Source organism: Watersipora subatra, chromosome 2 (assembly GCF_963576615.1).
Source record: "Watersipora subatra chromosome 2, tzWatSuba1.1, whole genome shotgun sequence".
Classification (NCBI taxonomy): Eukaryota; Metazoa; Bryozoa; class Gymnolaemata; order Cheilostomatida; family Watersiporidae; genus Watersipora; species Watersipora subatra.
The window spans coordinates 34,562,836-34,575,639 of NC_088709.1; the positions used below are offsets into that span (position 1 = coordinate 34,562,836).

Consider the following 12,804-nt stretch of genomic DNA (forward strand, 5'->3'; position numbering starts at 1 on the left):
CGCGACTCTATTTCAATCGCACTTAAAAAGCTATATACAATCGCTTCCGTTTAGCCATAAATCTACCCGTGTCTTTGTACAGGAAGACCCGAGGGTCGGGTGGCCCAAACCCAGGCACCGGTCTTGACCCGGTGGGTCAAGACCGGACAAGCTACCCGTTCCAGCTCTATTGGCTGCAATACTGTTTCTGATTCGTAGCTAGTGCTCAAGTGGTGCTGTCTGATTGTTGCTTATTAGTTCCGCAATGAATAAATCACTTTATCTCATATCAATTATCTAATCTAATACTACCATGTAGTCATTAATTGCCCCTTTCATGTCGCATGAGTTGGTGCATTACTGGTGCACTTGGTTTCTAGCCATGGCTTTTCTGTGCGCCTAAATTGGTTATTAAACTCTAATAAGTGATTTAAAAATACAAAAACTTCATTTGGTGAAAGTTAAGTCATACAGTGTGAAAAGGAAGTAACTTTTAAAATAGAATAATACTAATAATAATAATACTGTTCTCCACTGCATCGGATCTGCATAAGGATCTGCATAAGGATTGCTTTGTCTAAATGCTTATTCAAAACATTTTGAAATTGCAAAAGGTTTAATATTGGTTTGTGATGATTAATCTTATATCGTTTGATGACATATTGCCTCGTGCAACTTGAAGGCCTATAACCTGCTGACCTGTAACCTATTGACCTGTAACCTATTGACCTGTAGCATATAGATCTGTAGCCTGTCGGCCTGTAACCTATTCTTCACCTATTGATCTATAAACTATTGGCCTGTATGTAGCCTAGTGAGGTGCAATCTATTGGCCTGTATGTAGCCTAGTGAGATGCAATCTATTGGCCTGTATGTAGCCTAGTGAAGTGCAATCTATTGGCCTGTATGTAGCCTAGTGAGATGCAATCTATTGGCCTGTATGTAGCCTAGTGAGATGCAATCTATTGGCCTGTATGTAGCCTAGTGAGGTGCAATCTATTGGCCTGTATGTAGCCTAGTGAGATGCAATCTATTGGCCTGTATGTAGCCTAGTGAGGTGCAATCTATTGGCCTGTATGTAGCCTAGTGAGGTGCAATCTATTGGCCTGTATGTAGCCTAGTGAGATGCAATCTATTGGCCTGTATGTAGCCTAGTGAGATGCAATCTATTGGCCTGTGACTTATTGGCATATAAACTATTGATGTGTAGTGTTGAATTAAGTTTTAATTTTTTTCAACTGCAGAAATATCGAAATGATGGAAAATGTTAAAATTACAAAATTCTATTTTAGCATTTAATTACTTTCTTCAATTTAACTTTTTTATTTTAGTCAGTTTTAACCGACTTTGCTAACAGCTCTACACTTCTATCATTGGAGTTGGAGGGAAATGATCTGCATGGAGAAATCACAAATTCTACTTTCCAAGTTCTAGGTATGACGGACTTATCCCTATAATCTAATCTAATCTCGTCTCTATAATTTAATCTATCAAAACTATAAGTCTTTATAATAGTGATCAGGTAGTTTTATATGGATAAAATCTCAGAAATATGACTACAACTCAACAGTATCATTCTTTATAATAGTAATCAGGTAGTTTTATATGGATAAAATCTCAGAGATATGACTACAACTCAACTGTATCATTCTTTATAATAGTGATCAGGTAGTTTTATATGGATAAAACCTCAAAGATATGACTACAACTCAACAGTATCATTCTTTATAATAGTGGTCAGGTAGTTTTATATGGATAAAATCTCAGAGATATGACTACAACTCAATAGTATCAGTCTTTATAATATTGATCAGGTAGTTTTATATGGATAAAACCTCAGGGATATGACTACAACTCAACAGTATCAGTTTTTATAATAGTGATCAGATAGTTTTATATGGATAAAATCTCAGAGATATGACTACAACTCAACAGTATCATTCTTTATAATAGTGATCAGATAGTTTTATAGATAAAATCTCAGAGATATGACTACAACTCAACAGTATCATTCTTTATAATAGTAATCAGGTAGTTTTATATGGATAAAACCTCAGAGATATGACTACAATTCAACAGTATCATTCTTTATAATAGTAATCAGGTAGTTTTATATGGATGAAACCTCAGAGATATGACTACAACTCAACAGTATCCGTCTTTATAATAGTAATCAGATAGTTTTATATGGATGAAATTTCAGAGATATGACTACAACTCAACAGTATCAGTCTTTATAATAGTGGTCAGGTAGTTTTATATGGATAAAATCTCAGAGATATGACTACAACTCAACAGTATCATTCTTTATAATAGTGATCAGGTAGTTTTATATGGATAAAATCTCAGGGATATGACTACAACTCAACAGTATCAGTTTTTATAATAGTGATCAGGTAGTTTTATATGGATAAAATCTCAGAGATATGACTACAACTCAACAGTATCATTCTTTATAATAGTGGTCAGGTAGTTTTATATGGATAAAATCTCAGAGATATGACTACAACTCAACAGTATCAGTTTTTATAATAGTGATCAGATAGTTTTATATGGATAAAATCTCAGAGATATGACTACAACTCAACAGTATCATTCTTTATAATAGTGATCAGGTAGTTTTATATGGATAAAATCTCAAAGATATGACTACAACTCAATAGTATCAGTCTTTATAATATTGATCAGGTAGTTTTATATGGATAAAATCTCAGGGATATGACTACAACTCAACAGTATCATTCTTTATAATAGTGATCAGGTAGTTTTATATGGATAAAATCTCAGGGATATGACTACAACTCAACAGTATCATTCTTTATAATAGTGATCAGATAGTTTTATAGATAAAATCTCAGAGATATGACTACAACTCAACAGTATCAGTTTTTATAATAGTGATCAGATAGTTTTATATGGATAAAATCTCAGAGATATGACTACAACTCAACAGTATCATTCTTTATAATAGTGATCAGATAGTTTTATAGATAAAATCTCAGAGATATGACTACAACTCAACAGTATCATTCTTTATAATAGTAATCAGGTAGTTTTATATGGATAAAACCTCAGAGATATGACTACAATTCAACAGTATCATTCTTTATAATAGTAATCAGGTAGTTTTATATGGATGAAACCTCAGAGATATGACTACAACTCAACAGTATCCGTCTTTATAATAGTAATCAGATAGTTTTATATGGATGAAATTTCAGAGATATGACTACAACTCAACAGTATCAGTCTTTATAATAGTGATCAGGTAGTTTTATATGGATAATACCTCAGAGATATGACTACAACTCAACAGTATCAGTCTTTATAATAGTGATCAGGTAGTTTTATATGGATAATACCTCAGAGATATGACTACAACTCAACTGTATCATTCTTTATAATAGTAATCAGGTAGTTTTTATATGGATAAAATCTCAAAGATATGACTACAACGCAACAATATCCGTCTTTATAATAGTAATCAGATAGTTTTATATGGATGAAATCTCAGAGATATGACTACAACTCAACAGTATCAGTTTTTGTACTAGTAAGCAGATAGTTTTATATCGATAAATCTTCAGGTTGCGGTGTTGAAATAAAAATAACAGGTACTTGAAAATAAAAATGAAGTAGATGTCTTACATGTATGTACAACATTTTCTTTCGTGTAACTACCAACATTATACAGGGCCGAGGAGTCGTCTAAACAACCTTGACCTTACATCCAGCATGTATGTGACTGGAGTGCAGCAGAAAGCATTTGAAAAGCTAAAGTATCTCGTTCATTTGGCAATCACCGAAACCAGCATGACAGACATCCCTTATCTACAGAATATGCATAACCTCATCACTCTCGACCTCTCTCACAACAATATTCGAAGCGTGTCTTGTACTGCCCTTCCTACCAAGCTCACAACCTTAAGTCTGAACTCTAACCGGTATGCCAAGCTTTTGCTCTCATACACACAGATGTGTTGTGGTCTAGACTGGCAGCTTATACATATGGTTGATGCACTCCTTGCCAGTTCCTATCAGTTTGCGATTATTCCTATCAGTTTGCGCCCGACCCTAACCTTTTAAGTTAGTTTACATGAAAAATCATTTTTTTCAATGACTTATTCCTGAACAACTGTATAATAGAACAACTGTATAGTAGAACAACTGTATAGTAGAACAACTGTATAGTAGATCAACTGTATAGTACAACTGTATAGTAGAACAACTGTATAGTAGAACAACTATAAAGTAGAACAACTATATCGTTAAACAACTGTATGGTAGAACAACTGTATAGTAGAAAAACTGTATAGTAGAACAACTGTATAGTAGATCAACTGTATGGTATAACAACTGTATAGTAGAACAACTGTATAGTAGATCAACTGTATAGTAGAACAACTGTATAGTAGAACAACTGTATAGTAGAACAACTGTATAGTAGATCAACTGTATAGTAGAACAACTGTATAGTAGAACAACTGTACAGTAGAACAACTGTATAGTAGAACAACTGTATAGTAGAACAACTGTATCGTTTGAACAACTGTATAATGGAACAACTGTATAGTAGAAGAACTGTATAGTAGAACAACTGTATAGTAGATCAACTGTATAGTAGAACAACTGTATAGTTGATCAACTGTATAGTAGATCAACTGTACACTAGAACAACTGTGTAGTTGAACAACTGTATAATAAAACAATTGTATAGTAGAACAACTGTATAGTAGAACAACTGTATAGTAGTACAACTGTATAATAGAACAACTGTATACTAGAACAACTGTATAGTAGTACAACTGTATAGTAGAACAACTGTATAGTAGAACAACTGTATAGTAGATCAACTGTATAGTACAACTGTATAGTAGAACAACTGTATAGTAGAACAACTATAAAGTAGAACAACTATATCGTTAAACAACTGTATGGTAGAACAACTGTATAGTAGAAAAACTGTATAGTAGAACAACTGTATAGTAGATCAACTGTATGGTATAACAACTGTATAGTAGAACAACTGTATAGTAGATCAACTGTATAGTAGAACAACTGTATAGTAGAACAACTGTATAGTAGAACAACTGTATAGTAGATCAACTGTATAGTAGAACAACTGTATAGTAGAACAACTGTACAGTAGAACAACTGTATAGTAGAACAACTGTATAGTAGAACAACTGTATCGTTTGAACAACTGTATAATGGAACAACTGTATAGTAGAAGAACTGTATAGTAGAACAACTGTATAGTAGATCAACTGTATAGTAGAACAACTGTATAGTTGATCAACTGTATAGTAGATCAACTGTACACTAGAACAACTGTGTAGTTGAACAACTGTATAATAAAACAATTGTATAGTAGAACAACTGTATAGTAGAACAACTGTATAGTAGTACAACTGTATAATAGAACAACTGTATACTAGAACAACTGTATAGTAGTACAACTGTATAGTAGAACAACTGTATAGTAGAACAACTGTATAGTAGATCAACTGTATAGTACAACTGTATAGTAGAACAACTGTATAGTAGAACAACTATAAAGTAGAACAACTATATTGTTAAACAACTGTATGGTAGAACAACTGTATAGTAGAAAAACTGTATAGTAGAACAACTGTATAGTAGATCAACTGTATAGTAGAACAACTGTATAGTAGAACAACTGTATAGTAGAACAACTGTATAGTAGAACAACTGTATAGTAGAACAACTGTATAGTAGAACAACTGTATAGTAGAACAACTGTATATGAAAGTATCGATTGTAGGCTTGTCTTTGCAGGATCTCAAACCTGGGAACCTCGCCCTTTGCTCAACTCGCCCATCTCACCAAGCTCAGGCTCGATGACAACTTACTCAACCAGTTTATGGCACACGATCTGATTGGCCTATCTGGTCTTCACTCTCTCAATCTCTCGTGCAACAAGCTCAGCTATATACCTAAAGGAGCTTTCTCTGTACCCTGCAACCTTAACACTCTTGATCTCAGCAGCAACAACTTTCAAGATATAAATAGCACTGGTAAGCTCCTGCTATCAACACGCATTATTACCTACCGTTTGCAACTAACTAAACTGAAGTTTAGAGTAGGAGAAGTTTAGAGAGTAAGAGGTAGAAGGTTAGAAGTAAGAGAAAGTTTTCTTTCTGGAGAGTTCCATGAGCGGGTCGTCATCTGGACTACTCCTTGTAGTCACACCACTACCGGGACACCACTCTATGTGAGAGAAGTGGGCCCCTTGTTTCCCCTTAGTTTATAAGGCAGCCTTTTGATATCCAACTACAGCTGAATATTTCCTCTTTCCAACACACTTTTTCATTTAGTTACAAGTGCAACAGCACCAACTTATTGATGAGGTCATATACAGTAGACGCTCCTACAATGTAAATACTCTGTTTCAAGAACACTTGCATTATAGGGATTTTACGTTACGCTAACAGTAAAATACATGTAAACCGTGTTTCAAGATTTTTTTATACTCACCCTTTTGGCTATTCAAGAAAGAAAAAGTGGACTTAAAGTTTCAATTTTTTTTGCTTGTACCATACCTGCAGTTATTGTTACTGCAGTTTCTTGCAGTTAACCGTTATTGGTTTGCATCAACACCTTTTTCCGTTTTCTTGTAACTTCCACTCGTTTCATGGTTAGTAATTACGGTACTTTTACAATAAGTTGAGTACATTTTTGACATCCATTTACAATTTTTGTTTGTTTGTTCTAGACAGCAAAGTCTATTCTGCAAAAGAAAAACTAATAACAGATATTTTGTACATCTCCAATAGAGTAAAACAAAAATATATTGTCACTATAATAAGAGTGGTGTGTACCTGTTCGTTGTGTATCTGTTCTTTTGACAATAGTACGACTCCAACTCGTGACATTCAGGTTTGTAGACACACGGTGTAACTCCTGCCCGAATCGATAGCCTACAAGTATTTATGAACAATTGCGCAGCTACTTATTCTCTCCATTTTGTCGACACGTCTGATGTTTTATGACGGCGACTTATAATGTCGTATAAATTGTATATATAATAAAGATAACCCTAGACGTTCGTCGTTTTGTCTCACAAGTGCGGTGAGAGAAAGAAAGCGATATTTTAAAATCCACCACAAGATTATGGTTAATCAAATCGAATTTAAGAACTCACCACGATTTGACACGGCGTTGGATCGAACTTTTCACGTAGTACGAAGTGAAAACTTCGCATAAATTTTTGCACTGTGTAGAATTGACGTTATAGGAGGTGTACGTTACATGACGATATACCACGTTATAGGAGGTGTACGTTACATGACGATATACCACGTTATATTGGACCTAACTCTGGTAGAACTTCAATTGCAATATTTTTATCGGTTTAAATTTGGAAAAACTTCATGCGACCTGTCATAAAGCTACACATAAAACAAAATGATTTTACATTTCTTTTTCAGATACATAAACAGTGCTTGATATTGTTTATACTAATTTTTCAGATCTGGTGTTTGGCACCCTTTGTAAGGTTCCTTATAACAATAGCCTTCTCTGCACTGCCGCGACAAGACATTTGTCAGGGATATACCTTGCCATTGTGGTACATATATAAGTGTAACCAACACCACCTTTCCTCTTCATTCCTTTCAACTGCCAATGTTCCAGGCACCTTGTCATTATGTCATATTAAAGTACTATACAGTGCACCCCCGAGATACGATGTTAATTCGTTCCAGGGTTGGCATCGTATGGTGAAAAATTCGTATATCGGGGTATATAGACCATTGTAATTAAACAATGCAAACACTCCCTGGTGAAAATCGTCAAATTTTTTTCATAAAAATGTGTACATATTGACAATTAGCAACAAAATAGTATGTTAACTTTAGTAATTATAGTTACCTACAGTAACTGTATTGTATTTAGTGTATTTTAATGGTTATGATCTGCAATAAAACGCAAAATTATAATGTGTGTACCAAATGCATAACGTACGGTAAGGAGTTCTTGCCTTCAAAAGGTACGCATAACATAAACTTTGAATTCACTTCAAGTAAGTTTAGCTTGCTAAACCTACACTTGAAACTAAGTTTTAGTATGTATCAACTTTTTATCACGAAATTTTATCCTTCAGCAATTCATATCTTCACTTTCACTATAAACTTTAGCCTATCTGTTTGAAACCTTTTTCAACCTAAATCAATAAGGCCGAGCGATGCAGTTATAGAAAGCGGCCCCTCGCACACTTGACCATTTAATGGCTACCGAAAAGAAAAATAAAATTTTATTTTCTATACAGGACGTACATACCTTTGGAGTAACGTGGCTTTAGCTGGTACATGTAGCGAGTAAAGCAGAGATGAGGCAAAAGCGTATCAATGCTAATTATGGTGCTGTGCACTTGAAAATAAATTTAAAACGTAATGAATTGGAATTTTTTAGTAGGCTAAAAGAAGTTGTCCATTCCTGTCCAATTCTACCTTTTCTACGAAAAAAATTGATGGTGCAATGCAGAAAATTTCTAGCTAGCGCTTGTAAAAGGATCCAGAGAATGTGGTACAGTAGTTTGTCTTGTATGAAATGTGCAAAAGAATCAATGTAACTATACATACAAAGTTTGTACGTATTTATACCCTAGGGGGGACAGGGCTTTAGCAAGTTTCAGAAAGTAATGTGGATGCTTCAACTATCCTGAGTAGCTAGTTATATGAGTTACATACATACATACGATGAATTGTATTCACGTAGAAGATAACAAGCCCATATGCAAAGACATGGTTAAACAAGAGAATAAAACATAAAACCAAAAGGAAACAAATAAAATGACTAAAATATGAAAAACATGCCACACAAGAGATAAATAATATATATTATACATGCATTGTTTTAATGTACCAGTCCACATCAGTAAATTAAACACTTAAAATATTTCTGCGAATGTGGGGTTTTCCGTATCTTCTACATCCTTGCCTTTACTAAATGGTTGCTCCTTTTGAATGCTGATCGCGTGCATGACCTAGCTCATTCAAATCTTCTGTCGGAAGCTCTTTCTTGTGCTTGCTTTAATGGAGTTCTTGTTTTAATAATAATTGCATAATAATTGCAAATGCTGATTGGTTGCGATCATATTCCTTGACAATGTTAATAATACGGGTCCCTTCTTATTTACGACATCCAACTTCGTTGACATAGAAATCAATTTTTCTTCGTTTTGTAACGTTTGGATCGGTCTCAGATTCCATAGATAACGAATTAAATGTAGATACTTGTAGTTATATACGTATGCTGACTTGAAAGTTTATAGCAAAAGCTATAATAACGCTACAAATGAATATTTGCTCTCGCTTGTGCATTTTACACGAAATTTTCCACGCGGATATGAGAGAAGTCGATCATCGTGTCTCTTCTAAACGTTCTAAGAATGTTTTCGGCAAACTATATTTCGGTGTCTTTTTTATTTCGACGTGTGTTATGAGCACACCGACGGCCAAATTTTAACTCGGGCGAAACTTTTCTCAAATTCGTATGGTGAAATAAAATTCGTATAGCGAGGTGAAGATATCACGATGTTTGACTTCGTAAGGTGAAAAAATCGTATATCAGGGTAATCGTATCTCGAGGGTGCACTGTATATCTATATATGTATTTTAGCGTTATCTCCCCTGGCACAGCTGCAGACACTAGATTTGAGGCATAACGCCATCAGTTCCTTCAATCCAGCCCTCTTCTCTACTCTTACTAACCTCACAAGCCTTAGACTGAGCAATAACAACCTCGGAAGGGCTTTCTCTGATACCCACCTTAACTATGCAGGTTGAAGATTACACTAAGTCTTTTGTTTGCACCATAGATATAGTAAACCCTACTATAGCTATGGTTTACTATATCACCCTGTATACTAGCCTTAGTATGGAGTAATAAGGAAGATATTTTTCAAGCTGTGCTGAAAAGCGATTAGTTGTTACGAGTGACATATAATCTTTAATATGTTGTAATTGGCAGTTGACTGTCTAAACCATAGACCTATTAACTATACTTAAAAGGTCTATGGTATAATATAGGTATAGTATAGGTAATAGTTATAGTTAATAAGGCTATGGTCTAAACAGTTTTTAAATATCATTGTTTATTGCTGAAGAATAAATATCCCATGATGCATCATATTAAAGTTAATAATATACATAATTTCTAGTTTAAATTTTAGGGTATGTTATAGATTATATGGTCAGAGCAATCACAGGCCTGACTGAAAAGACTCGGGCTATAATTTGACACGCGTACTCTAGTGTTACAGTGCAGTCAGAATCCTCATAGCTGTGATCCATTGCGAAAAGTCTTGGCAAATGGCAAAAAATATTTTTGACCTTTTGATATTTTGCTTAGTTTTAGCACTCTTACTGTTCATATGCTAACACAACAATTCCGTGGTGTAGGAAGGGGGGCGCACTAACACCCATTACAAGTTGATTTTTCATCTTTTGAAGGTTTTTACTGGAATAGGATTTAAAACTCGCTTTTTCTACTGACATTAGTTTGACTTATTTTTAGATGTCCACTGGGTTAGAAATTGTACAGCTAGCAGGTGTCTGTCATGTGATCAACATTGAAGCACCTGAAGATACTTTATAACATATTCATGCTTGGTAGAACACAGGCTATTTACTTCCTGCTTCGGACCTCAGTCAACAAGACTACTGTCTAGATATTATTACTGTCATCATGTCTTATCTATGTATTTACAGAGCTATTGACAGTCTACTCTAAATATGCACACATTTGGCTCTTGCAGGCATCTTTAGTAACCTGACAAAGCTCGTGCTGCTAGACCTATCATACAATGCAATCACCAGACTACCTGCGGGGCTCCTTTCTGGGTCTATGCATCTGCGTAGTCTCAATCTCGGGTGTAACAACATTGCTATCTGGGACTCCGACACTCTGAAGGTTTGTCCTGCTCTGGGTTGGCAAGAGGAGATACTTTGGTAAACAGGTTTATTGTGCCGAGTGCTTTACAATTCAGACGACTGTATAGGGAGGTATAGGCTTTCTCTGATACGCATGTCACAGCTAATATTATAATTCTTTGGGGCAACTAGAGTTTTTGGGGGTTTTGTGGATCTTTTTGAACTGTTTGTTAGTGTTTTGGTTAGTCATGACAACAGCAGATCAAGAACTCCCGTAGCTCATGTGATGAGGAGGAAGGTCAGGAGGGGTTAAGCAAAGTGCGAACTGCTTCAAGTATTAAACTGTTCCCTCGTGATAAGCCCAAATGATTAAACTGTAATTCCCTGGTGATAAGCCCAAATGAATAAACTGTAATTCCCTGGTGATAAGCCCAAATGAATAAACTGTTCCCTGGTGATGAGCCCAAATGAATAAACTGTTCCCTGGTGATAAGCCCAAATGAATAAACTGTTCCCTGGTGATAAGCCCAAATGAATAAACTGTTCCCTGGTGATAAGCCCAAATGAATAAACTGTAATTCCCTGGTGATAAGCCCAAATGAATAAACTGTTCCCTGGTGATAAGCCCAAATGAATAAACTGTTCCCTGGTGATAAGCCCAAATGAATAAACTGTTCCCTGGTGATAAGCCCAAATGAATAAACTGTTCCCTAGTGATAAGCCCAAATGAATAAACTGTTCCCTGGTGATAAGCCCAAATGAATAAACTGTTCCCTGGTGATAAGCCCAAATGAATAAACTGTTCCCTGGTGATAAGCCCAAATGAATAAACTGTTCCCTGGTGATAAGCCCAAATGAATAAACTGTTCCCTGGTGATAAGCCCAAATGAATAAACTGTTCCCTGGTGATAAGCCCAAATGAATAAACTGTAATTCCCTGGTGATAAGCCCAAATGAATAAACTGTTCCCTGGTGATAAGCCCAAATGAATAAACTGTTCCCTGGTAATAAGCCCAAATGAATAAACTGTTCCCTGGTGATGAGCCCAAATGAATAAACTGTTCCCTGGTGATGAGCCCAAATGAATAAACTGTTCCCTGGTGATGAGCCCAAATGAATAAACTGTTCCCTGGTGATAAGCCCAAATGAAGAAATTTTAATTAATTGTTTGATCGCAAATGCGTTTAGATAATTTAATAATGTTCTTTTAGTACGCCTGCAGTCATTAGCCTTTTAGTACACCTGCAGTCATTAGCCTTTTAGTACGCCTGCAGTCATTAGCCTTTTAGTACGCCTGCAGTCATTAGCCTTTTAGTACGCCTGCAGTCAACTCGCCGCTTGGTAATTATTTGCACTCATATTTAAATGAAAAACTAGATTACAACAGTTAGCAAGTCCAAGAGTCCTGCGTGCCTACTGACCACTTTTTCGATGTAGTAATCACATTTATAAAAATATAGAGAAAATAACTTCAACTTTACAAAGGGGCCTTTATTAACAATGGCCCTTTGTTTAAATGTTTACAAACTTTTACTCGCATTAAACGCATTACAGATATGGAGGTTTCACCCATTGCAGATCAATGAACTTCTGATGATTATTTATTGAGCAATATTACTAGTGACGGTGATTATTTATTTTTAACAGTAATAGTAATGCCGTAAGCTATAGTAATAGTAATAACTCGTCTGGCTCGGAACGTGCTCCACTTGTTACCTACGGTAGTAGCGAGGAGACCGAAACTTAGTAATAAACTTTCAGCCGCATGCTTAGCATTGTTTGAGTCGTAGATGTTGGAATTAAGTTACTATGTCTTTTCATTTGAGCGTCAGAGTTATGGACATATAGGCCGACCCCTTAGTTTGGTAACATTTTTTTGCGTTGTAAACTCGATTTATATGCAAGACCATATAAGCACTTTCACATGAGT

General features: G+C 35.3%; 1 protein-coding gene and 1 long non-coding RNA gene across 3 annotated transcripts in view; both read left to right on the plus strand.

Annotated features, from left to right (window-relative positions):
* Window positions 1–12,804, plus strand: part of LOC137386911 (uncharacterized) — a 203,466-nt gene that overhangs the window by 124,665 nt on the left and 65,997 nt on the right. The gene's annotated exons all lie outside the window — the stretch shown is intronic.
* The window catches only part of LOC137387540 (insulin-like growth factor-binding protein complex acid labile subunit), a 53,268-nt gene that overhangs the window by 18,311 nt on the left and 22,153 nt on the right, over window positions 1–12,804 (plus strand). Inside the window, exons 6-10 of the mRNA XM_068073992.1 lie at window positions 1,311–1,413; window positions 3,674–3,923; window positions 5,779–6,017; window positions 9,622–9,783; window positions 10,760–10,914. Coding sequence (XP_067930093.1) covers window positions 1,311–1,413; window positions 3,674–3,923; window positions 5,779–6,017; window positions 9,622–9,783; window positions 10,760–10,914 — 909 coding nt within the window. The remainder of the gene's footprint in view (window positions 1–1,310; window positions 1,414–3,673; window positions 3,924–5,778; window positions 6,018–9,621; window positions 9,784–10,759; window positions 10,915–12,804) is intronic.